The 26,027-nt window shown below is 37.4% G+C and overlaps 1 protein-coding gene across 7 annotated transcripts in view; it reads left to right on the top strand.

The window, feature by feature from the left end:
* Window positions 1-25,333, top strand: part of opa1 (OPA1 mitochondrial dynamin like GTPase) — a 39,558-nt gene extending 14,225 nt beyond the window's left edge. For all 7 annotated transcript variants that reach the window (XM_051896997.1, XM_051896995.1, XM_051896994.1 and 4 more), the window contains 12 exons: window positions 1,397-1,461; window positions 1,744-1,820; window positions 3,856-4,021; window positions 4,690-4,842; window positions 4,976-5,084; window positions 5,160-5,239; window positions 5,385-5,525; window positions 5,643-5,759; window positions 6,325-6,418; window positions 6,603-6,713; window positions 20,865-20,933; window positions 23,778-25,333. In XM_051896997.1, the coding sequence (XP_051752957.1) occupies window positions 1,397-1,461; window positions 1,744-1,820; window positions 3,856-4,021; window positions 4,690-4,842; window positions 4,976-5,084; window positions 5,160-5,239; window positions 5,385-5,525; window positions 5,643-5,759; window positions 6,325-6,418; window positions 6,603-6,713; window positions 20,865-20,929 (1,178 nt within the window). In that variant the 3' untranslated portion in view covers window positions 20,930-20,933; window positions 23,778-25,333. The remainder of the gene's footprint in view (window positions 1-1,396; window positions 1,462-1,743; window positions 1,821-3,855; window positions 4,022-4,689; window positions 4,843-4,975; window positions 5,085-5,159; window positions 5,240-5,384; window positions 5,526-5,642; window positions 5,760-6,324; window positions 6,419-6,602; window positions 6,714-20,864; window positions 20,934-23,777) is intronic.
* The last annotated feature ends 694 nt before the right edge of the window (window positions 25,334-26,027 follow it).

Genomic DNA, 26,027 nt, shown 5'->3' with positions numbered 1-26,027 from the left:
GGGGAGCTTCGAAGTCAGAAAGGTTGTAAACCACAGCTTTAGGACATGTCTGGAAACCATGAAAATTAAAAAAAAAGCACATGGACTGTGCTTTTCAGTCTTTAGTTTGATTATTGCTATTTTTATTCTATAATAAGATGCTGATTTTCAAGGGCATTTTGAGAAGAGTACACATCAGCTCTCAGGAGACCCAGTAAATAAACCTTAATAGAATCCAAACCAACACCTTGACAGCCACTTAACTCTGAAGCCCACCTCAGCAGAGCTGTTTCCCAGTCCTGTGCGTGCTGATTCCCGTCACACCTCACCTCAGCTCAGACGTTCTGCACAGGGCACGCTGTAGACCTCCACGCTGCCAATTAACAGGCCACTTCTGCTAACGCTCTGCCTCTAGATTTATTACCTGACCCGGGACGCTCCTCAAACCTTTGTGTGGGCTATCGATCTCCACAGCTGCACCAGGGCCGGCCCGATAACCAGAGCAATTAGCGTCATCTCCATTGTGTGAGCGAGACGGCCGGCCCGTGTGTATGCTAGGGACGCGGGGCCCCAGGGGGACGTGAGGTTGCTGATACAGTGCACGCCTGGCTCCAGGTGCATTGATCAGGGCCACAGCGCAGGCTATCTGGTGTCCCTGTTCGGGGAACGAGACAGAGGGAGATGGGAAGTGTCTAAGGAATAGGGCTGTCGTCATTGAAAAGTTTTAGTCAAAGTTCACTCTATTATTTTAGGTGGCTAAGTGAACTTTGAACGCATTGTTTTATAGAAAATCTATTTTTTTTTAGTATGACATCAATAGCCAAGTTGCTAATGATCATGTTTTAACCTACTGTTAATCTGACCTACTTGCTACAGTCATATGAACTGAAATTGATATGTTATGAATTTTCTAACACTTTTTACTATGTGTTAGAGGTGCTGAGATTTCACCGTTGTGACCTTGTGTAAGACTCACTGTGCATAAAATTATATAAAGGGATAGTCCACCCAAAATTGAAAATTGTCTTTATTTACTCACCTTCAAAATGTTCCAAACCTGTTTGAATTCCTTTCTTCTATGTAACACAGAAGAAGATGTTTTGAAGAGTGTTGGTAACAAAACAGTTTTGGTTTACATTGACTTCCATTGTATGGACAACAAAAATACAATGGAAGCCAATGGGAACCAATGGGAATCTTCTTTCGTGTTTCGCAGAAGGAAGTCAGATTTGGAACGTCATAAGAGTGAATAAATAATGAAAGAATTTTAATTTTAGAGTGGACTATCCCTAGTTTAAAAAACATTCTAAATGGCATTATACTTATAACCCCCCAGATAAAAAAAAAAGTTTCCTTTAAAAATCTATGGATATTAATGAAAATAACCTAAATTGAACTTTCCTTCCTTGTTGACCAGCATCTCGATTTAACCTGGAGACTGAGTGGAAGAACAACTATCCTCGCTTACGAGAGCTGGACAGGGTAAGAATCAGCTCCTCTTTGATCTATACTATACCTTTATGTCTAGGACACCTTGTTAAGTGTCAAAACAATATTCTAATTTACATATGCCAAATCATTAAATTAACACAACATTAGTGAATATTAGTAACATAAAAATGTTACTGTAAATGCAAAAAGAAAGTGGGAAAAAAAGAAAAGAACTACTTAAAATTCTGTAATGTACTATAAAAGCTTTGACATCCTTAATAATTATATGTGATATGTGATTAATATGTTTTATACTGTGTATGTCATTCATAGAATGAGCTCTATGAGAAGGCCAAAAATGAGATCTTGGATGAGGTGATCAGCTTGAGTCAAGTTACACCAAAACACTGGTGAGCACTTCTCTTTTCATTAACTACAAAATTAATTGCAGGACTGTCAATCGATTTAAAATTTTACAGCAAGTTAATTATCTGTTCTGTGTGGATGGCTTCTTACTAATTTTGTTCTGCCTACTCCGTAATTGACTTCAGATTTACAATAACATGAAGTTAGTAATTTCAACTGAAATTTCTTCTCTAGTAGTGTGTTTGTTTGTTCTTTCCTTCATTAGGTGTGTTCGACTTGAAGTGGCGCTGAGCAGATTGATAGGTGTATGACATCGAAGTACCTCGAGCGAATCGAAAGCATGCAGAGCCGTCTTCTCTCACTGTACTTTGATGTCATACACCGATCAGACTGTGCAGTGCCACTTCAAGTCGAACACACCTATTCATTCATTGATTCATTAGTTCATTCATTTGGTCATTTATTCGTTCATTTATTCATTTATTTATTCATTCGTTCATTTATTTATTCATTCATTTCTTTAGGGGTTCAAGCATGTAGCGCTGAACCCCTATTGTAATTGTTAAAATTTCCAAGGATCAGCATCAGGATCAGTGGGCGGAGCCACTTTGACTAAAATGGCTGTAACTCGTGACCGGAATGAGATATTTTCACCAAACTCAGCACACCTATGTAAGAGTTCGTTCTGTGGTTGCGTGAAAAATGAGGCAGCGACTGGCCACTTGGTGGTGCTATAACAGGAAAAAAACATGGAAATGGCTATAACTACTTCACCGTTAATGCGATTGATTTGAAAAATGGCATGCAATGTCTTTGTCCAAGGTGCCATGATTGTCTCTGAGGACATCGATGTATCTCAAAAAACAGTCCGCCATCGGCCAATTAATTTTGAGCAGCTATCAGACAAGCTTAATGGAGGCCGATTGGAATGAAACTAGCTGGGCCAGTTTGACTCATGGCCCTAGAGGCCTGTGAGAAATTCGAAAGAAATCAGCCAGCGGGGGGCGCCATCGTTTGAATATGGATATTTTTCTTATAAAAACCTATCGCTTCACTTCAGAAGGCCTTTATTAACCCCCTGGAGCCTTAAGGATTATATTTATGAAGAATGGGTGCACGCCCAAAACACGCGCCCGTTCACTACCATTATAAAGCTTGGTAGAGCCAGGATATTTTTAAATATATCTCCAGTTGTGTTCGTCTGGGAAAAAAAAAGTCATATACACCTAGGATGGCTTGAGGGTGAGTAAGTCATGGGATAATTTTCATTTTTGGGTGAACTATCCCTTTAAAGTGCTTGAACCCCGATAATTGCTGCTCGCAGCTGTATTTTTATTCATTATTATTTTATTTAATGATATTCATACTTTGCTAAATATACCTTTTGATATCACACATCCAAAGTAAAAAACCATGGATAATATTGAACATATTGTATTATGTTAGTAGCATATTTATGTATATCCTGTCCATCAGCAAAACCACAACAAATGAGGAATTCTCACTCATCGACTCATTGTTGGCTGGCTGACATTAAACTCTGCATTTCCATCTCATGGCTTCAGGGCTGACTCTACCATCAGAATGCAAGGCTGCAAGCTGCACCTGGAGTTATGAACCCAAAACCCAGAGGAGCAAGCTAAATTAAATAGATCAGATGTTTGTAGGCAGCCCAGTGTGCTCCATCAGCCTCTCAAATCAATGGCATGATGAATAGCTGGAGGGTGGCTTCTCTGGGCAGCGCTAGTTTGGTGTTATTGGAGATGTGTGTATATTGATGTGCCACAAAAGAACAAAGCAAACAGGAAGCTATGAAATATGGTGCCTTTTATGATAAATGAGCTTGACCGTCACACTCAGAATATTCTCATCTTTGTCTTAATGTCAAGTCCTATACTTCCACACGACTGTTTAGAATTATGAAGTAAATTTTTGATGTTATTTGTATTTGTTATTTGATGGTTGAAGGGACTGAAAACAACAAAATTAACATTGTTTATTTTGCTCTTGGTCTCCATTTGATAGTAGTTTGGTCATGTGTATTTTCAGAATGAACAAACATAAATTTTGTCATTGTAGGGAGTCCATCTTACAGAAGAAGCTTTGGGAAAGGGTCTCGACACACGTTATTGAGAACATCTACCTGCCTGCCGCCCAAACCATGAACTCGGGCACTTTCAACACCACTGTAGACATCAAACTCAAGCAGTGGACTGATAAACAACTTCCTCATAAAGCGCTAGAGGTAATCATCGCTGGTCAAACACTGGTATTTCTTTTGTGCTGAATGCTGATATTTAGTAGTTAAATTTCCCAAATCGTCAGGTAAAAAAGACTGTTCATGTGAAATGTGAAAATTTTGTTTTAGTTACAAAAATGGTTTTTGACATCCCCTTTGTATTTGGGATCTGTAAGATCTTTTTAAATGTTTTTGAAAGAAGTCTCTTATGCTTAAAAAGTCTGCATTTATTTGATCAAAATTACAGTAAAACAGTAATATTGTCAAATATTATTAGTTAAAAAGAACTGTTTTCTATTTTATGTTAAAATGTTATTTATTTCTTCGGTGGCAAAGCTGAATTTTCAGTATCCATTACTCTAGTCTTCAGAAATAATTCTAATATACTGATTTGGTGCTCAAGAAACTGTATTATTATTATTATTATTATTATTATTATCAATGTTGAAAACAGTTAAGAACTGCATTTGCTTAAAATAGTATTTTTTGCAGAAATGTAAAAATATTTACTGTCACTTTTGATCAGTTTAATGCTGAATAAAAGTATTAATTTAAAAAAAAAAAAAAACAGCAAAAAAATTACTGACCCTAAACTATACAGTGATGTATAACACCATGTGAAATAACATTTCTCTCATCCTGTTTTTAAATATATCCTCTTCTTTCCTACTCAGGTTGCTTGGGAGACGTTGCAGGAGGAGTTTGCCCGTTTCATGGCAGAATACAAAGGGAAAGACCAGGATGACATCTTTGATAAGCTTAAGGAAGCTGTCAAAGATGAGAGCATCAAACGACACAAGTGGAATGAAACAGCCATGGACAGCTTGGTAAATATTATGTACAATACCAGAAATTCAATATAGAATTTATTACCAAAGATAATATGTTATTTTGCTAATGCAGCACACAAGGGTTTCTTGAGTGCTGTTGGTAAATGTTACTCATGTATGTTCGGTACAGAGAGTGATTCAACACAATGCTTTGGAGGATCGTTCTATCACAGACAAGCCCCAGTGGGACGCTGCTATTCAGTTCATGGAGGAAACGCTACAGTCTCGCCTTAAAGACAGTACGTCTACCCCTCATAAACCCCTTTCATGTCTCTCTGTGTATGGAGTGTGTGACTCATCTTCCTGTGTTGCAGCTGACTCAGTAATAGCAGATATGGTGGGGCCAGACTGGAAGCAGAGGTGGTTGAGCTGGAAAAATCGAACACCAGAGCAGGTTGGACAGACAACACTACATATTTGTCCACACATTTTTTTTTGGATTGTTTTTACAATCATGGAGCCATAATTAAGTGTCACTGTTTGTGGTATTAGTATGTACTAGTGAAAAGAGTCAACATAATTTTGTTTCCTAATTGTAGCACATCCGTAATGAAACTAAAAACGAGCTAGAGCGTCTGTTGAAGCTGCATGAAGATCACACAGCTTACCTAGCCAATGATGAGGTCACTACAGTACGCAAAAACCTGGAGGGCCGAGGAGTGGAGGTGGACCCTGTACTGGTCAGTGAGACCCTGAGAGAAAATATCTAGCATTGTTGTCTGCACATCTGATTTTATGCCTTTTTTTTTATTTTTTTTTTTATAACTAATGTATGTATAAATGATTTCTCTCTGTAGATCAAGGACACGTGGCACCAGCTCTATCGACGCCACTTCCTGCAAAAGGCATTATCACATTGTAACCTCTGCCGGCGAGGTTTCTACTATTACCAGAGACACTTTGTAGACTCTGAGGTAGAGAAGATGTCTGTTTTTTAGTACAATTTCGTTAAAAAAATAGGTCTGGAAAGTGTTAATTAAAGAGAATTAAAAGGTTTATTAGATTAAATGTATGTAACTATGCTTATTTTTGTTTTGTGAGAGAAAATAAATGGATAAAACATAATTAAGCTTTTTTAAAGTGCGAAAGTTAAACAAGTAAAAATTAGTAAAAATAAATATGTAAAAAAAAAAAGTAATGCCATTTAACATTTAATTAATCTCAGTTGTATAATAATCATCCTTGTTGTCTGTATTCAGTACTAAAAAAATATGAAAGTTATTAACAGGAATTTATTTAAAAAGGAAAACCAGATTATTAATTTTCCATAACAAAACTGAAGTCATTTCAACTCTTTGTATAACTGAGCTGAATTATCATCATTGCATTTTTTTTTTTTCTCTCTCTTTCAACCAAAGATTGAAAATTTTTGGTGTATCCCTACTTTATACACACAGTTTCTGTAAAATTAGCTTTGTGTTGGTTCATGTTAAAAGGTTATATTTAGCTAATAGTTTCTTATATTTCTCTGTGTTCCAGCTTGAGTGCAATGATGTGGTTTTGTTCTGGAGGATCCAGAGAATGTTGGCCATCACAGGCAATACTCTTCGACAACAGCTCACTAACACCGAAGGTAAGCTTTCCTGCAAAGTCGTCAGTTTTGGTTGCTAATCGGTACAAAACGTCTCTCATTACTAACTAAAAAGGCTTCAGTGGGAGGGAACAGTGACAGACTATTTATTTATTTATTTTTTTTCATTTTACGTTCCATGTTCAAACAACACAAATAAGCATTTTTTTTTTTTTTTTTTGTGCAGTGCGGCGCTTGGAGAAGAATGTTAAAGAAGTATTAGAGGACTTTGGAGAGGACAATGAGAAGAAAGTCCAACTGATCACAGGCAGGAGGGTTCAGTTGGCAGAAGACCTCAGTAAGTTCATTCTCAAACTTTCTCGTCATTTAGCCTGTAAAACATCAGCAAGATAGGTCGACCACCAGAGGGCAGTATTGTTTTGCACTTAAGAGTTCATTTATTTGGTCTATATGGGTAATTTTATCCATTTATCAAATTTCACTGCAGCGTTAAATTTCCATTTTTCTTGTTGCATTTACAAAATTCATGAATATTTGATTTTTTTTCATGAATACTTGTTTATCATGTTTATCAATCCTCTTTTTTTCAATGCAACAACAGTTCAATAGATTTTTTTTATTTTTTATTTTTTTATTTTATTGTAGTGCAATGAGTCAGAAAGGTTAATCAAATCTGCTTTTTTTTTTCATAAAATGCCCCCCCATCATTTTCTAAGCATTTCCTCTCACAGTTTTATTTAAAGGGCCAAAACCATTTGTACTTCAGTGTCAAGTCTCTATGGTTGGAATTTCACTGTTTTCAGTCCTTTTTCCACTGTACCTTCTAACTCATTTTAAGTGATATTGGTTCAGAATAGGGTACGGATAGCTTCCCACACACTCTTCTCTCTCACACTCCCTCTCATTTTTTTCCTGTTCCTTCCTCTGTTGAGGCTTGAACCCTTAATTGCCCTTCACAGTGTGGGAGACAGTGTGAGAGAGCTCCTGGCTGCACACTGCCTGCTGTCTGTCATATCTTCAGCCCTGGTTACTGTTAAACACTCTGTTGATTAAAGCAGCAATTTGTGGAGGCACGACTGACATGCTCAGACTTGATCTCGCACAGACACACGACTCGCACACACGTAAATCCCAGTGCTGTCATTACCGTGATAACAGAGAGTGAGGTAATGGCACTGCTGCCCGGGTTAGTGTGTGCTTAGACACAATGGTCAAACTGCCCATACAGTGTCTTGAGTCATAAAGAGCCTCTCTGCCTTTTCTATGAAGAATTTCTTTGTGTATCTAAGAGGCCTCTCTAAATGTTTAGTGGGCACTGTCTCTTTTGATCAGGTTGACTAGCTTAAGTATCTTTGCAGTGGACAGGAAAAAACATGATGGCAGTGATTTTATCCCATAACTCAACAAATCTCAAAAAATAATGTTTTTATCAGTCAAAAAATCTTTGCAAAGGTGCATATGTTTTGATATGCAGTTTTATATATTCTGCCTTTTTTTTTAAGAGACTAAGCCTTTAGGACACTGTCTTTCAGGACAGAGATGGACCATTTTAACCAGTAAGAGTGCTCAATCTATTTTATACCATGCCTGAATATAAAGACCAGGATGTTGGGGTTTTTTGGTTCCGTGAGCATGTCCACTTGTCCTAGTAGATGTCCGACCCTCCACTGTTTAAGCCCGATGCTTGGCGTTGGGTAACCCTTAGAGTGGATTCCTGTGCTGTAAAGCATGACGTTGCCTGGTGGATAACCAGCACTTAGGGAAAACACAAGCATGACCTCCCAAGAAGTGGCTGTTATGCTAATAAAAGCAAGTCTGGGCATGCATGCATGCATCAGTGCCCTAGCTGTTGCCACTGCACAAAACACATGGTCACTCTATTAAGGTGCAGTCAGTCTTTATGAGGGAGAGAGAGATAGCTGTAGTGACAGGTCTTGGATTGTTAATAATGGTTGCCATGATATGAAAAACAATGGCTGAGTTTAGGCTGCTAAAGTGATCACTTTTGAGATTAATGAACTTTTTAATGGTGTAAATGCCATTAGCACATTAACATAGCTTTTTCGCTTTAAAAATGCTTCATTTTGTTTTGAGACGTAGGAGCCGATAGCCTCGTGGGCAGCGCTCTGACATGTAGCGTAATTGCGCCTCGGGTTCAAATCCCGTCTTGTGGTCCTTTCCTGATCTCCCCTCCACTTCGCTTCCTGCCCTCTCTCCAACTGTACTATCTTAATGAAGGCAAAAATGCCAAAAATAAATCTTGGGAAAAAAAAATTGAGGCAAAAAATGAATAAAACGAAATTAATCATTTTAAAGTTAAAAAACAAATTCAGCATTTTTATAGTCAAAACATGTAATAAAATAAATGTAATGCCATTTAACATTTAATTACCATTGTTTAGTAGTCATTAATTTCAAAAGACCTTATTAACAGGGAGTTCATTTACAGTCAAACCAACATTTATTCAGACACCTTTAACATTCTTTCATTAATACAGTTTATTCACTATAGTTTAAAAAAAAAAGAGTTAAACTGTGTCAAAAAAAAAAAAAATCTTAATTATGTCAGATAACACTTAAGCAAAACATGGTCAGGTCAAAGTGTCTGAATAATTTTTGGTTCCAAATTTTTATCAATTTTACTGGTAGTCCACTGTATGAAGACTTTTTGGGTATAATATGTCAGTTTACTTTATTTTGCTATCCTCACTTAACTAAATGAACTATAGTGTCCTGCACCCACTAGTAAAAATATATCAAAAGTATCAAAAATGTCTGAATAATTTTTGGTTTGACTGTATAAAGGCAATCCAGATATTATTACCCATTATAAAGTTCATTAGAATTGAATTATCGTCATAGCGTTCAAAGTTTGGTGTCAGTAAGAACATTTTTTTTAAAAATAAATTAATACCTTTTAGCAAGTACACATTAAACTGATCTAAAGTTACAGTAAAGAATTTTACATAGTTACATAACATTTCAATATCAAATAAATGCTGTTCTTTTGAACTTTCTATTTAGTAACAAATTCTGGAAAAATTTGTATCATGGTTTCTACAAAAAATATAAGGCAGCACAACTGTTATTGTGAAATTGTGAAAAATATTTCACGATATTCAATAAATGTAGCCTTGGGTGAGCATAAGAGACTTTAAAAATAAACGTATATGTTAAACAGCATTAAATGGATTACATCTACACATTTTAAAACAGAATAATTGGCAAATTATTGGCGAATTATGATAAAAAAAAAAACTCATGATTTATATTTTAATCTATTGACAGACCTAGTAACAATACATTGAATATTGCTGATTAATAGACACTTTAAGCATTGATCTGACTTCATTAATAAACAACATGTTTTGAATTGAAGCAGAAACTGTTTCTCATTATAAATTAAGTAATTTCAGACCCAGCTGTTTTCATCCTGTCGTCATTGTGGTGCGCATTGTTTTAAGTTTGAAGTGGAAAAAGGCTTTTCTATTTGGCATTAGTTTACAGGAATCATAATGGCTTGATCATGTGCAGTATCATATTATATTCAATTTTTCCATTTTCTTTCACAGTATATTGTCATTTTTTGTGTACATGGGTTAAATCAAAAGCATATTTGTATAGTTTTCAGACCAGAGGTTTGCCAGTGTGTTTAGTGTAAGCATACTACATTGTCTGTTCTGTATACACAATTTACGCAGCATGGTGTTGTACAAGAGGTGGTGTTTTTGTAAGTGCATTAGTTTTGCCAGCCTTTTTCAGCCACTTTTGTGGTTTCTGCCACATCCTGAAGGGATATGCAAAGAACATGAGTTTGGACAGAATCCTGGCTATTTCCAATTTCTTTTCAAATAGCAGGGAGGAATTTGTGGGCCTGTCTGGCCTTGCCGCCTTTCCTGCGTGAGGTGGCATCATGTTCCCAGGGTTCCTGGAGCTTTTGATGTATTTTGATGTGCTGTCTCTGCTTCCTCTCTGAGAGAACAAATGATCTTATTTTGACCGCACTCACCTCCTAAATTCTTAAAACATTTAAACAACAGCAAGCTTTTCAAACTGGCCTGGTTTCAAGCACCAGTTTGCTACTCTCAGATGATCCCAAATTAATATGAAAACAGCTGATAAAATTTTTAAAGTGATTTTTTTTTTTTCTTGCAATCTGAATCAAACTCTCTATAAAAAAGGTTTTTCAGTGCCATCTATGGTTGCACGAAGAACCCTTAACAATAACCCTTAACCTTTCCATTGCACAAAAGGTTCTTTATCAGTGGAAAATAGTTCTTTAGATATTAGAATCTTCCTCACACTAAGAAAAAAACATTTATTTTAAAGAACTGTTCACTGAAAGGTTCTTTGGGTATTCCCAAAAAATGGATCTTCTATGACTTTGCTGTGAAAACCACCTTTTGGAAACTTGGGCAGTTTTAGCTGATCTAAAGCCTAAAGTGAGCTTTTATTTCTTACCTTCCCAGATTTGTTGACATTGTTGGATTAAAAAAAAAAAAATCCAAAAATTTCCATAAGTTTAATAACCCTAGCATACTTTCACAGTTGGCTCTTGCTAAAGTTCCATCCACTTTGAAGTATCACTTTCTGACCAGCAGTTTTGACAAGAGTCTCTTAGATGTTTGACTTCTGGAGAGCTTTTTGAGATTTTACAAATCAGTGAAGCCCATTACTCATTACGAAGCACTCTGAGCGTTGTGCTTCAGTTAACTTTGATGACGCTTTGGTAGATCCAATCTTAGACTGCATTGAATTCATAAAATTGGACTTTTGATGTCATTGATATATTTCTGGATGGTGATTTTTTGAAGGTGGAAAGTGGGCGATTTATTTTGGGAATATGTCTTCAAGCCACATCTATTCCACGTCGCCCACCTTACAAGACCCAACAGGAAAAGATTCCAGAATCCAGTAGCGGACGGGAGGGGTTAGGAAGCAGGGGGATTTCAAGCTCCATGCTCTTTAAATCACCTATGAGCTGTTGTTACATGCTCCCCGTCTTGCTCCCTGTTTGCCTTCTTTTTTTCTTTTTTTTCTTTTTTAGACAGATTGGAAAAACTGACAGCCCCCTTCATAAAGCGAGAGATGTATTGATGGGCTCATGGAACCTGGGGCTGGGCCAGGGGTTGAGTCCGGCTCACACGAGGCCATGAGGGGCTATTACTCCCACAGGTGCAGGGAGCTGAGCCGCTGACCCTGGTCTCACCTGTCTGCCTGTTTGAAGATGAGGAGCTGGGGGAGGACAGGGGCACTTCCCTTAACAAAGAGAAAAAAATTTAGCCCCTGGGGCAAAGTCTGGTGTTAAGAGCGATTTGCCCTTACTTGCAGGCAGGCAGGCAGTGAGCTGCTCTGGTTTCACACTTGGGGATTGTGCATGTGTGAGTGAGAGAGTGGGAATGCGTGGGATTAGATGTGCAAGATGGCTGCATTCAGGCTTGTTACTGTGGCTGCTGCCTGTGGGTGATGTGTCGTGTGTGCGCGCAGTGCCAGGGCAGCTGTATGGCACTGTGCCTTCGCTGGAGTTCTGCCCATATCGCTAATATGCAACTGCAGGCACGTCAGGAGACGGCTTTATGAGTCTTTGATTTACCTAATAGACTCAATTCAATTACAGCAATCCAGGACGTGCTGGGCTCCCTGTCTTGTCAGCCCGTATGACAGTCATAGACTTGGCTCTTAGTTTCCGTTTCATTTTTTTGAATGATGGAAAATTGATGTATAAACAGCGAGAGTAATTATTTTTTTTTTAGGTACTTCTTTTTTAGGCTTTTTAAGGGCCCTCTAGCACTTAAAAATTAGTCTTTGAGACATGGCAGCTGAAGTGTGAATGTTTTTTTCCACATTTTGAGCATTACTCTCACTTTTTATGGGGTGACAGGACGTTATTGTAGAGAGGAGGGGGGATCAAGACAAAAATAGTCTGGGCTCAAACATGCAACCCTGCAGCAGCACTACAAGTCTATAGTCGTGTATAAGTAAAAGCGGTTGAAATAATTGTTACGTTTTAGAAAATTTTATATGAGCTAGAATTTTTATTTTATTGTGTTATTTTTGGAATCCATTACTTTATTTTATTTTTATTTTTGGTATCCTTTTTTTTTTACATAATGTACATAAGATGATTATATTATGTATATTATGTATTTTAACAGTGTAGTTCAATAAAACCATATGATTACTTGCTTTTGATACTGTCTTTGAACCAAATATTATTGCCTTATTGTTATTATAGTTTGATTGGGATACTTTTTATCACTGAGTTGTCTGGAAAAAAATATCCCAATCAACCTGAATTCACCCTATATGTATTTTAAGTCATTTTAAAGGCTTACGTCTTTGCTTAGGTCTATTTTTATTACCACAAAAATATCAGATTACTCGATTAAATAATCAGCTGATTACTCGATTACCAAAATAATCGTTAGTGACAGCCCTACAATATTGTCAGTCCAGCCCAAATTGGAGGTTACAGCTTCTCCACAGTTTCATGTCCTGCAAGGATTATACAGAAGTTAAACCAGCTCAGTGTTGTGCAGGTCCTTGAGAAATGCTGTTATGTTCGGTCTCACACTCCCCCTCATCACCTTTACATCATTTTGTCTCTGAAAGGATGACATGGAAACCAGTTTTAGTGCTCAATGAAAACCGCTCCTCCATTTCCTCCTTGTGTAGTGATGTACTGTTGCTGCCCCTGAGCTCTGTATACACAGGGTTTTAACTGTGTTTGCATGAGGCGTTAGGTCACCACAGAAGCTGGTGTACCACTTCTTTACAGTGTCTTTCTCTCTCACTCTCTTTGTCCTCTATCCTTGACGTTCTTGCCTTTTATTGGTTTATCTAGAGCCGGGAATATGAAACTTATGCCGCATATGGTACAACTCAGGTGTGAACTGTTGATCCTGAGTGTTATCATCTGTTCGTGATGTTGCCCTGGTAGCTAGATTATAGAGCTTTTCTTCAAAGAGATGAACTAAAGAAATAATCTTCTATGATTGTTGAGAATTATAAGAACCAGTGTTATTTTAGTCTCATTGAAGAGAGCATGTAGAGAACGCTGCTTTTGTTATTGCTCTGGCCTAAGCCATTCACTGTAATCCTGAATAAAAGTTTCAGTGAGCGACATCTTTAGTTTTGTCATCAGTCAGACATTACAACACATTTCTTTTTATTTAAAACATGACACTGCAAATGACAATGTATAGGTTTATCACTTTATTGAAAAGGATGAACTATAAATAGCCTATAAGAACAACAGTGTGACAAACAATGGTACATTCATTCATAACTCTGTTTACCGTAAGTCATCCTTTGTCAGTTATAACTGTGGTAACTCCAAGTGCTTAAACTTTATTTGCCACAACCTAGACTTATAAAACATATTTAATATGCATAAATGTTCCACATTGTTGGCAAATGTTTCAACTATGTAATGAAATGTTTTTAACATCGGAAGTAGGGCTGTATGATATTGGAAAAAACTGACATTACGTGTATGTTCAAACTCAAAAAGAAGAGAAAGAGACCTGAATTCAGTGTTCACATGCTGTCTAGGTGGCTCTGTGTGCTTGCACGGAAAACAGTGCATGAGTTACAGTCTTCTTGCGCTTGATGTTTGAACTGACAGGGCACATGCAAATGATCAACTTTCACTCTATGGTGGTTAAACTTTGCATTTAATCTGCCAATCACATGCGTTCCGCTGGGCAGCTGTCCCGTACATATCATGGTTCAACTACGATCCCTACTTGACATCGCGCATCCTGCGATGTGACTATCGCGGATGCGCACATCGTGATATCGATGCTAAAATGATATATCGTGCAGCCCTAATCGGAAGTTTTCAGAACAATTCCACATGTAATGTTGGGGACGTTGAAAATTATTTTAATATGCAAAACTGTTACCCAGTCATAGCAGTGGCCGTTTACTTCCAAGTTCTTCCAAATTCCAAGGCACGCCTATCAAAATGGACTGTTCGAAAGAGAGGGTCAAAAACAGGATAGAAATTTTCTTATTTCATCTAAATGAGCATATCTTGATAACATTATAAGTGGACCTCAGTGATCATTTTAAAATAAAAAAAATGCAGTTCATGACCCTTTTAATTATTTTTTAAATATGTAATTTATTATATTTATTTAATTTCATGATACTTTACATTTTACATATTGTATTTTAATATAATGTTTAATAAATAATTTTAAAGTTTTTTAAAGTAAAATAATTAAGTCATACAGCTATAAGTAACTCCATACAGGACACTTGATGTTCTTTTCCAAGCCGGATTGGGCATGTGGTGGTCTCTTCAACTGGCAACTACTGAGTCATTCTTACTGTTGAGCCCTGTATTGACCTGAGAACTTGTTTTTATTGATTTATGCAAATGATTGTTCAGTTCACTATAGAAACTGATTCAACCAATGAAAACAAAACCGCACGCTTTAGGATGTCACCCATCAATTTATGGAGAACTACATGCACTTGTCTTTCATCTGTGGCCAGCTTCTATGTTTTTCCTCCTCTCACTCTCGCCTCTTCTTTCTCACACGCTCCCACCATATTCCCTGCACCCCGCCGCTCTGATTTGAAAAGCATATTTTTGGCCTGCCCCTCTAGTGACAGAAAGACGATTATGCCTTTCTTTCAGGCTGAGAGGAAACCGCTCCCATCTCTAAAACAGCTGGAGCGAGCCCCCCTTCCCCCTGAAGCTGGCTTGTGGCCCCAGTCTTCCCATGCAACCTGATAATGGGTCGCCCACTCCCACTAACGTATCCCCGCCACCCCACCCAAGTGCTCTCAGAGGTCCTGCTCTCCACATATAAATCTCTCAACACTTGTCGTCCCAGTGAAGGAAGTATTTTCCCTCTTCTCTCTTTTACCGTCACCCTGCCTCCGAACCTGGGGAAGCGGAAGTTAAATGAGTGGGAAATGGACCGACGATCTTGCATTTCCATTTCACCATTCGTCCCTTCACAAAAAGTGCCTCTGGGGTTGGCAGGACCAAGTCCTGTTGTCAGTAGGTCTCCTGCAAGGCTGTTCTCAAAGCCTCTGCACACCACACTATACATCTATCTGTCAGATAGTATGTTATGAGGTAATAGGAAAACCATACACTTCCTTCCTCGCTCAGTAAAAATAGAGCACTTGTTGCAATGCCTTACCTTCTGGACCATTCGAGATGACACTACATGACATAGTGCTGCTCCTTTATCATGTCTTTGTTCAATTCATAGTTAAAAAAACGGATTTACTGAAGCTATAATTTTAGTCCCCGGCATCACTTTAATAAATTCTACAAACCGTGGCAAAAAAGTGTGTTTTTCTCTTTTAAAAACAGAGTCCTAATGTTGAACCCTTAACCCAGTGCACAGCATCCATCAGTAAATACGTTGTCCCACCTAATGATCCATTAAATCCAGACCTAATGAAAGGCCTCAGTGGATTTCTGCACACACATTAGCCAGTTAAAATGGAACAGATCGGGTTCCACACAAGAGGGGTTAAAGGGATAGTTCACCAAAAATTAAAATCATTTACTCACCTTCTTTGGAACACAAAATAAGATATTTTGATTATTTTTGGCTTTATAATGAAAGTCACTGGGGTCCAAAATCACATTGAACTAAACTGCATGGACAAAAAAAACACAGAGAAGTTTTGTAGAATGTCTTCTTTTGTGTTCCAAAGAAGAAAAGTGAACTATCCCTTTTAGATGCCCATCATTGGTGCAAGGAATTAGAGGTTGGATGGAAACCCACCGTGACCACCTGCAGTTGTGAGTGCAGGGTCAAAGTTGGAACTTTATGCTGACTGACATGCAGCTATGAGATTGTTCTTTCCAGCGAGGGTAACTTTTGGTCTCAAATACTCATAGAGGGATGGCCGTCTATTGTCCGGTTGACTGTTTTCTGGCTGTTCCACGTCTTGACTTGCCCCTGTCTTACCTGTGCCAAAGCCCTGTAATTAAATGCTTATTGGAGGCCAGGCTGGAGAGAGGCTGTGAAGGGGAGGTGAGGAGTTCAGCGTACACCTGGGTTGACACAAGGCTGTCTGCACAGCCCTCATAAGCAGGAGTCTCTCACGCAGCCTAGGGGGAAAGTGAAGTGAAAATTCCCATTAGATGCACCATCAGATGTTGTTCAAAATTTCTGACTTTTGGGTGTATTGAAATTAATGCTACAAAAGTTATTTGTGGTCTGTAGTAGTCCATTTCCTTTAAAGTCATCATGAAACAACATACGTAATACATTTTACTTCAATATAGGGATTGGAAATGTTATTTAATGTTATGGCCAAAAACTAATAAAATTGCCATTGTTTGGAATGATGTGGGTGTGGAAATGATTACAGAATTTTCATTTTTGGGTGAACTATCCCTTTAATATATCCAATATCACCCAATTCTGATGAATTGATATTTTATTTGATATTTATCTTGCATGTAATGTGATGTATTTTCCATTGTAGTCACGGTATCACATTGTGATAATTAACATAGCTCTATGGTATATGGCCTAAAATGTGATTCTAATAAGTTGATCTAGAGGTAGAAAGTCCGGAAAGATGACATTGTCATATTTGGACAAAAGGAATATATGTGAGATTTGTTTGTCAAGAATGTAATTTTTGGCTAGTCATATCAATGAAAGTTATTTCTGGGAAATCAGCCTACTAGTGAGTTTATAGTTGTCTCTGCACTTTATACTGTTATGGGGAAAGTGTTTTAACTTCAAGAAATTACGTACTTTATCTAACTGGCTGTGCATAAGATTTCGCGCACTCAAGTAAGCCAGTTATCTGAGGTAAGCTGGAAGCTACCCTCAAGTTGAACCCTGAGGTTCTCCACAGCAGAGCTCCGGCAGCGGTTTCTCTCCTCCTTGCAGCCATATCATATGTTTTAGAGATAACTTGGATAGCTGATTTGTGGGACTGCCATTTTCCATGGAGTTGTGACACCATCATGTTCTTCAAAATATATTATTTTGTGTTCTGCAAAGGAAAGTCATGCAGGTTTGGAACATTTTTGGGTGATCTATCATTTTAAGGACCTCTCTGGTTTTCTGTTTGCTGCTTGAGAAGCTTTATCTTAGATGTTAACATTTCAAACGTTTTTTCTTGTCACACGGGTTCACACCTGACAATAATTTCCCATAGAGCGTCTTCAGCAGTTTTGTTTCCGGGAAGGCATGGTGGGAAACGTGAGCTGCTGAAAAGGCTGTTGCCACATTTTAATTTCTTTGCCATTTTCCCCATTAATGGTCGTGCTACTTGATGGCAAATACCGAAGGCCACCATTTATATCAAAAGGGATTGAGTTTCTCTTCAGCTCCATCTCCTTGGCGGTATCCCGTGCCCTGACTCTCGCTTTTTTCCTCGTCCTTCTGTTCTCCACGGCCACACTGTTTCACAGTCTAATTACAGGTCAATTAAGGGCTTTCTCCAGCCTTCTGCCGCTCCGGCCCAGGAGGCTTAGAGGCCCGCAAGAGTGGGAGTGAAAGAGATATCATTTCATGTGGAGATCAGGCGAGAGCCCCTTTCAAAGAAGGGATTGAGGAGGAATCCTGAAAGAGAGAAAGCCACCACACACCTCCCCAAAAAGGAGGCTGCTGGGACAGGGGCCAAAGGATTATGGGAATATTCATGACCAGATAAAGAGAGAAGACCTATGAATGGATGTGTCCAAAAGCTCATCTCTTAGGTAAACAGGGGTCTAAATGGAGTTTGGACCCTGTTCTCGGACTCACAGAAGCAGGGGAAGGAGCAGTTCTCTCTCCTGCGTCACATTTCCGAGGCACTGAAAAGAACGGTCTTGTTTTGGCCTTTTCTTAGCCGTCATTCTGCGTTCCTCCATGTGGAACAAACAGATGGTGACCAGAAATAAATATCTGTTTCTCACAGTCTTTTCAGACACTTTAAGCTCATATACACACAAATTCACATCATCTTTAGCTGTCCATTCTTCTTTAAAACTTCACTGGCTGTAAACATACTCATTTTCAATTTGACAGTTTCCATGGACTTGCTGTTGCCCCGTGCATCACGTCTTCTTGATTCATACCATGCCCAGTCTTTTAGAGTTTCTATTTGTGTGTTACAAAGTAGTCTTGGTGTATTATAAACAATAAAGCCACAAATTCCATTAACAAATAAACAAAAACTTTTAATATTCAACATTATATAAATCCTTAATCGTATTTAATTGTTAACTTATTATAAGATTTAGATTATTTTTTCCTTTAAAGGGTTAGTTCACCCAAAAACGAAAATTCTGTCATTAATTACTCACCTTCATTGTCATTCCAAACCCGTAAGACCTTCGTTCATCTTCGGAACACAAATTAAGATATCTTGATGAAATCCGTGAGCTTTCTGGCATCAGATAGACTTCAATGTTATTACCACTTTCAAGGCCCAGAAAGGTAGTAAAGACATCATTAAAATAGTCCATGTGACTACAGTGGTTCAACCTTATTGTTGAATAAAGTTATTTTTGTTTGTTTTTTGCGCACAAAAAGTATTCTTGTCGCTTCATAACATTTAAGGTTGAACCGCTGTAGTCACATGGACTATTTTAATGATGTCTTTACTACCTTTCTGGGCCTTGAAAGTGGTAATAACCTTGCAGTCTATCGGAGGTCAGAAAGCTCTCGGATTTCATCAAAAATATTTTAATTTGTTCCGAAGTTGATTAAAGGTCTTACGGGTTTGGAATGAAATGAGGGTGAGTAATTAATGACAGAATTTACATTTTTGGGTGAACTAACACTTTAAGCCCTGTAAGAGTAAATCTTTGCTGTAATCTCTTGAGGAGCACTGTCCCTTTAAGAGCACATGTTGCTGGGAGATGCTCTACACGATTACAGAGCTATGCACATTTGTGCATATATTTTTTAAATAATTTTCTGTACTTTTTTTTTTATAATGTGAAGTTCATTTGTAGTATGCAAACTATTTATTTTAGTTTTTGTTTTTCATTTATATTCATTTTTTATTTACTTGTACAAGTACAAATTTATAATATTTTTTTTAATTTATAATTAATCCATAACATGAAAATAATTATCAGCTTATCAGTAAATATCAGTGCATCTATAATAAATGCACAGATCTCTATTATCCAGTGACATGCAATTAGATCTGGTATCCTCAAAATTGTTCACATACATTTTATGCTGCTGTCCTGCATTCTTCAGAAAAGACCACAGGGTGGCTTGAGTTTCATCACCACACCTGCTGTGTCACAAGGCCCTTTCCAAAACTTAATGCCTGTTAAAGTCGCTAACCTTCACCATTACTCTTTATGTCCCTAGGCACAAAAAAGATACTCAAAGTCTAAGCCATGAGATTGCGTATGTGTGTTCAGAAGGTGCTGAAGGGTCATGTTTCCAGGCTTCAGGATATTTGTGAAAGTTTGTGTGTTTGTACGTGTGAGCACGTGTGCGGTTGTGTGTGGGTCTTAGTATTGTATTTCAGACCTTAGAGATGTCAGATGTCCACAAAGCCTGTCTTATTTCTTTCATCCTACACCTCTGAGGAGAATGGGGAATCCCCACACCGCAAATACACCTAAAACGGCTGCACGAGCCTCAGATGACCGTATTTAGTTACGGCCACAAACTTGTAGGCCAGTGTCCACTTGAAAAGCCCAGTTAACCTGTTGTCATATGAGACCTTAGATTGTTTGTTCTCACACTATTAGGCCACGAATGGTCTTTCATGAATACAGAACATACATAATAGCTCTGCTCCAAAACCTAGTGAGCTGCCTCGCTGCCAACTGGTCATTGAGCCTCATAAATGACTGATTTTAAAGTTAGACTGTAAAAAAAATTCCGCTTAATTTACAGTAAAAAAACGGCAGGTGTGGTTGCCAGAATTTTACCTTAAAAAATATGATAATATGATAGATATCAATTTACCATTTGGGGTAAATTGTAAGTCCTTGACACCTTGATCCAAATTCTAAATGAGAATGAAATTGAATTTCATATTTTAAAGGACATCATCTTGCAACATTTTCATTACCTTTGCCCCTCTCTTTCACATAGTTAAAAGTTGTCACCTATTACCACTCCTCCTCCATGACTCCCTGAAGGGGACAGGCTTTGAAGTAGCATGTGGAGGTGAGGAGGTGCAATAGAACACCACCTCTTCATCATCTGCTCCTCAACCGCACGCACCTTTGAGTGCTGAACTGTCATTGGCCACCATCTGCTGTTTGGGTGACAGAGAATATACCCACAGTGGCACTTGACACGACTTGATACTTTATCTGCAAGAAAACCTACAAATATTTTTATGCATACGAGTCCACTTGAAAGTGCGTCTCTGCAGTGATGTGGCCAGGTTAGGGTTTTTCCCAGTAGAAGCTTGAACTTGAGAAGACAAGTGATTATCATCCAGTTCAACGAATGGTAATTCTGTGCCATTGAAATGGCAGCATTATTAGTGTGTGGTTTGCTCACATTTGCATTTCTCTTTACAGAAAAAGTACGTGAAATTCAGGAGAAACTTGAAGCCTTCATAGAAGCTCTTCACAAAGAGAAATAGAGCAGTAGGTGGTTTTTATTTCTACTGCATGGATAAAGAAAACAGTATAGAAATAGTTTATGTTGACGTTTATAATTAATTTAATTTATGCTTTAATAATTAGTGTAAATATTAATATAATTTGAATGATTTTTGTATGGTATTTTATCATTTTAATATAAAAATATAACACAAGAAATGCAATAAAAAAACTAAGAAATGAACTATGCCTTCTGACTTGTATGTAAAAAGACTTTAAGTCACTTTTCATCTCTTCAGTACCTATTCATCTTTTTGTATAAAGTAATGAGGTATTTTCATTTGGGGATTTTGATATACTGCATGAGATGAAATTATGCAACATATGTAAGTAATAGAGGGTGTGCGCGTAACGTCACCGTTGGCCGTTATGACAGCGGTTACGCCCACTGAGTGGAAGCATTGGTTTTCAGTGTGAATGCCGCGAAAAACACACAAAACACATCCAAAACGGGAAAGAGCTTTGCGATTGACTGTACAAATAGCTTTGACACAAAATCTGAGGTATATTTTTACAGACTGCCGAACACTACAGAAAAAAGAAGCAAATGGATTGCTGAAATTCACAGAATCAATTGGACTCCAGGCAGAGAAATGTGAATTTGCAGTTCATTTTGTATCAAAATGTTGGATTTTGGGGCAAAATCATACCCTATTTATTGTATTGTTATATATTGTGTGGACAACTCATCAATTAAGTATTTACCATCTTATATTCTGCATAATTGGGTGTTTTTAAATAAACGCTGACAAAAACTATACAAGTTTTAGGGCTAGACGATATGACGAGATATATATACAGGTGCTGGTCATATAATTAGAATATCATCAAAAAGTTCATTTTTTTATTATAAATTATTTTTAAAAATGAAACTTTCATATATTCTAGATTCCCTATATGTAAAGTAAAACATTTCAAAAGTTTTTTTTTTTAAATTTTGATGATTAGAGCGTACAGCTCATGAAAGTCCAAAATCCAGTATTTCAAAATATTAGAATATTTCCTAAGATCAATCAAAAAATGGATTTGCAAAACAGAAAAGTTCAAGTTCTTTAAAGTATGTTCTTTTGTGCACTCAATACTTGATCGGCAGGACATATTACAGCAAATGACTTGCTCCTAGCACAAATTACTGCATCAGTGAAGTGTGGCATGGAAGTGATCAGCCTGTGGCACTGCTGAGGCACTATTGAGCCTTCAGATCATCTGTATATTGTTGGATCAACTGTTTCTCATCTTTCTCTTGAAAATATCCCATAGATTCAGGTCAGGCATATTGGCTGGCCAATAAAGCACAGTAATATCATGGTCAGCAAACCACTTGGAAGTGGTTTTTGCACTGTGGGCAGGTGCTAAAGTCCTGCTGGAAAAGGAAATCAGCATCTCCATAAAGCTTGTCAGCAGATGGAAGCATAAAGTGCTCCAAAATCTCCTGGAAGATGGCTGCATTGACTTTGCACTTGATAAAACACAATGGACCAACACCAGCAGACGTCACGGCCCCCCCAAATCATTATTGACTTAAGAAACTTCACACTAGACTTCAAGCAGCTTGGATTCTGTGCCTCTCCAGTCTTCCTTCAGACTCTGGGACCATGATTTCAACATGAAATGCAAAATTTTCTTTTATCTGAAAAGAGGACTTTCGGCCACTGTTCACTGTCCAGTTCTTTTTCTCCTTAGCCCAGGTAAGATGCTTCTGATGTTGTCTCTGGTTCAGAAGTGGCTTGGTAGTCCTTTTCCTGAAGATGTCTGAGTGTGGTGACTCTTGATGCGCTGACTCCGGCTTCATTCTACTCATTGTGAAGCTCTCCCAAGTGTTTGAATCGGCTTTACTTGACAGTATTCTCAAGCTTGCGGTCATCCCTGTTGCTTGTGCACCTTTGCCTACCCAATTTCTTCCTTCCAGTCAACTTTGCATTTAATATGCTTTGATACATCACTCTGTAAACAGCCACCCCATTCAGTAATGACCTTCTGTGACTTACTCTCTTTGTGGAGGGTGTCAATGATTGTCTCCTGGACCATTGCCAAGTCAGCAGTCTTCCCCATTAGTGTGGTTTCAAAGAACAAAAGATACCCGGAATTTATACTGTAGGGATGGTCATTTAATGAAACTCAAATGTAAATATTCTAATATTTTGAGATACTGGATTTTGGACTTTCATTAGCTGTACGCTCTAATCAACAAATTAAAAAAAAAAACCTTTTGAAATGTTTTACTTTACATGTAGGGAATCTAGAATATATAAAAGTTTAATTTTTTAAAATAATTTACAATAAAAAAATGAACTTTTTTACAATATTCTAATTATATGACCAGCACCTGTATATATATAACATTGATGACTCCGATTTAGACCTACCTATATTGTAGTTATATAAAGTATTCACAGGCAGATTTGCTTTATGTATTTCCCCGGCGTCGAAATCAGGCACATATAAATGTCAGGAAACACGATTCCTGGCTGCATGTCAATATCCATAAATTAGGTTTCTTTTACATGTTATAAGGAACACTTTCGAGCCCAACCTTTAGTGTAATCATTTGTTTTACTCAGCTTTTCGCAGTTTCCCTTATTAAATCCAGTCATGCAGCAGGTTCTCTTACCACTCAGTCCGGCTGAGGTAGCGTGTTCCGGCGGGAAAGTGACGTTGATGCATACCCTCTATACATTCAAAATGTTAAACAAATCAATGGACAGCCATAATTAAAAAGCATGAGTGTTCATAGTAGTATTAAAGTCTATTATTATTATAAATTTACTTATGCTTTTTGTTGGATTTCATGTTCTGAGAACTAAATCTTAATCTTTTGTCTTCTTGCAGGATCATCTTGTTTCTGGACAGTCATGCCCTTAGAGAAGAAAATGCACTGATTAAAAACAACATCTTTTTTGCTCTTTGCCCTTCTTAAATGACTTTCTTCCTAGCTTCTCGTCTTCTCTGTTTTTAGCGTATCTCCTCACACACACATGCATACACTCACTGTTCCCCCTTAACAACAGTTAAAGTTAGTGAAGTGTGCTGGAGTCCCTTTACATTTGCTGCATTGTTGGAGAAAAAGCACTTACTTGGCTAATGATGGTACGTGTCAGAGTGCCATGCTTTATTCGTACTTCCTCCAGTGCTTAAAAGCCACCAATGTGTTCACCAGACATGTTCTCGGAGAAACCAGTCAGACAGACATGCACATACATCTTCTCCCATCCCTCCTTCCCAATAAATGGCTTTGTCCGGGTCTCTCTTTCCCCTGACTTTCTTTATTAATTAAGGTGATGCTTATGGATAATCCACATGGTAAAGTGTATCTATTATTGATTGGCCTTGCTGTGAATAGAGAAAATGTTCAAAAATGTCTTATCACCAATTTCCGCCTTTGTTCATCATTTGGAGCTGGAATTTTACAACATTTAGACAAAATCTCTCTTATGACATTCACAGTTAGGGAGGGCACAGTTAAAATTATACGCCAATAGACCATCATATAAATCCATTGTAGTTCTTTGTAGAATCTGATATTAATAGTACAGTAGATCTCATCTGCACCTCATTGTTACCATTTGTTTGCAGTCACAATTAGCTTATTTTAATATATTCTAGAAACCCTATGAGACTTGGTCTTGAAGATGCAAAACATGGAGACATTACATGATTTGCTCTCACAAATGAATGAAAATGCAATGGCATATCCGTATCGTTACTTTGGCTCTACATGCCATTTCCTCTCACTTTGTTTTTCTTTCTTTCAAAATCAAATCTTTCAAAGATTTTCATCAGTCATCTTCAGCTTTAGTGCACTTTTTTATTTTTTGCTTGCACATTTTATATCTCGCATCCTGGAATTTTTGTTGTCTGATTGGGTTTTTACATAAAATCCACTTTCATGTCCTGATAATTTTGAGTGTAAGGGACACAACACCTTCGTTCCTGGTTGCTCAAAAAATGTAAATGGGTAAATATATATGTACTTGTAAAGTATCCTTAGAGTAAGTTCATTGAAGTCATGGGTCTGTTGTCACAACAGGAAAATATATGAGTGCAACAAAATATCTGTCAGTTGATTTGAGAATGTTTCCCCCCTTTTGTTGTAGATTGTAATGTTTGCATGTTGTATCCAAACATATGTGGTTTATTTATTAAATTGGTGTTTAAAAAAAGTAATAATAAAAGTGACAAAGTATGTTAAACAGATCTCTATTTAAGATGACTTGTGATGGGCGATATCCAACATGTGCAGAAATTTCCAGCTTTATGAAAATTTTGCTTGCTGCAACTTTGACGATTGCTGTTAAACTTTTTGTCCGGTATCACAGTGTATGTTTTAACACTTTTTTTTTTAATTTTTTTTTTTTTTTTATATAAACTGGTTAAATTATAACTCATTTGATGCACTTTGGAGAATATTTATTGAAAGAGCCACAGTTTGGCCGTGTCCTGGCCTCATCTTTCTCTCTGTCCAGTTTTTGTGCTTAAATGCACATAACCAGAATAAACTCTAAATTTCTCACTCATCCCAATATTGTAATTAAGAAAAAGACTAGATCAAAAGTCCTTAGTAGTTCTCAATTGGTGGGTTGCCCAACTTGGAATTTCAGCATTCCTGCAGCTCAAAAAGTAGAACATGGTGCAAGCTATGCCAATGTTGTGGGTTCGATTTCGCAGGAAATGCATGAACGGATCAAATGTATACCATGAATGTAATGTAAGTCAATTTGGATATACCAATGCATCAGTGTTAAACAATGCAAATTCATTTAAAGAGACATTTAGAAACTAAATTTGTCAATTTTTTATTTAACCTGTGAAATGTCAATAATTGTGCAAATAGTTGACCTTATGCAATTTCATTTTAAAGGGAAAATTCTGTTACCTCATGTCATTTTTTTTTTCTTCTGCGGAACACAAAAGATATTTTGAAGAATGTTGAACCAAAGAATTTTTGTTACTATTAGGGAAAAAAAAACAAAAACAAAACAAAAAGACATTTTTCAAAGTATCTTCTTTTATTTTCCAAAGAAGCCATATAGGTTTGTAATAACATGAGGGTGAGTAATGACAGAATCTAGTTGAATCTAG

Source organism: Ctenopharyngodon idella, chromosome 6, assembly GCF_019924925.1.
Source record: "Ctenopharyngodon idella isolate HZGC_01 chromosome 6, HZGC01, whole genome shotgun sequence".
Lineage (NCBI taxonomy): Eukaryota > Metazoa > Chordata > Actinopteri > Cypriniformes > Xenocyprididae > Ctenopharyngodon > Ctenopharyngodon idella.
Note: the sequence above shows the minus strand (reverse complement) of the source record. Positions and strands in the feature narration are given on the sequence as shown.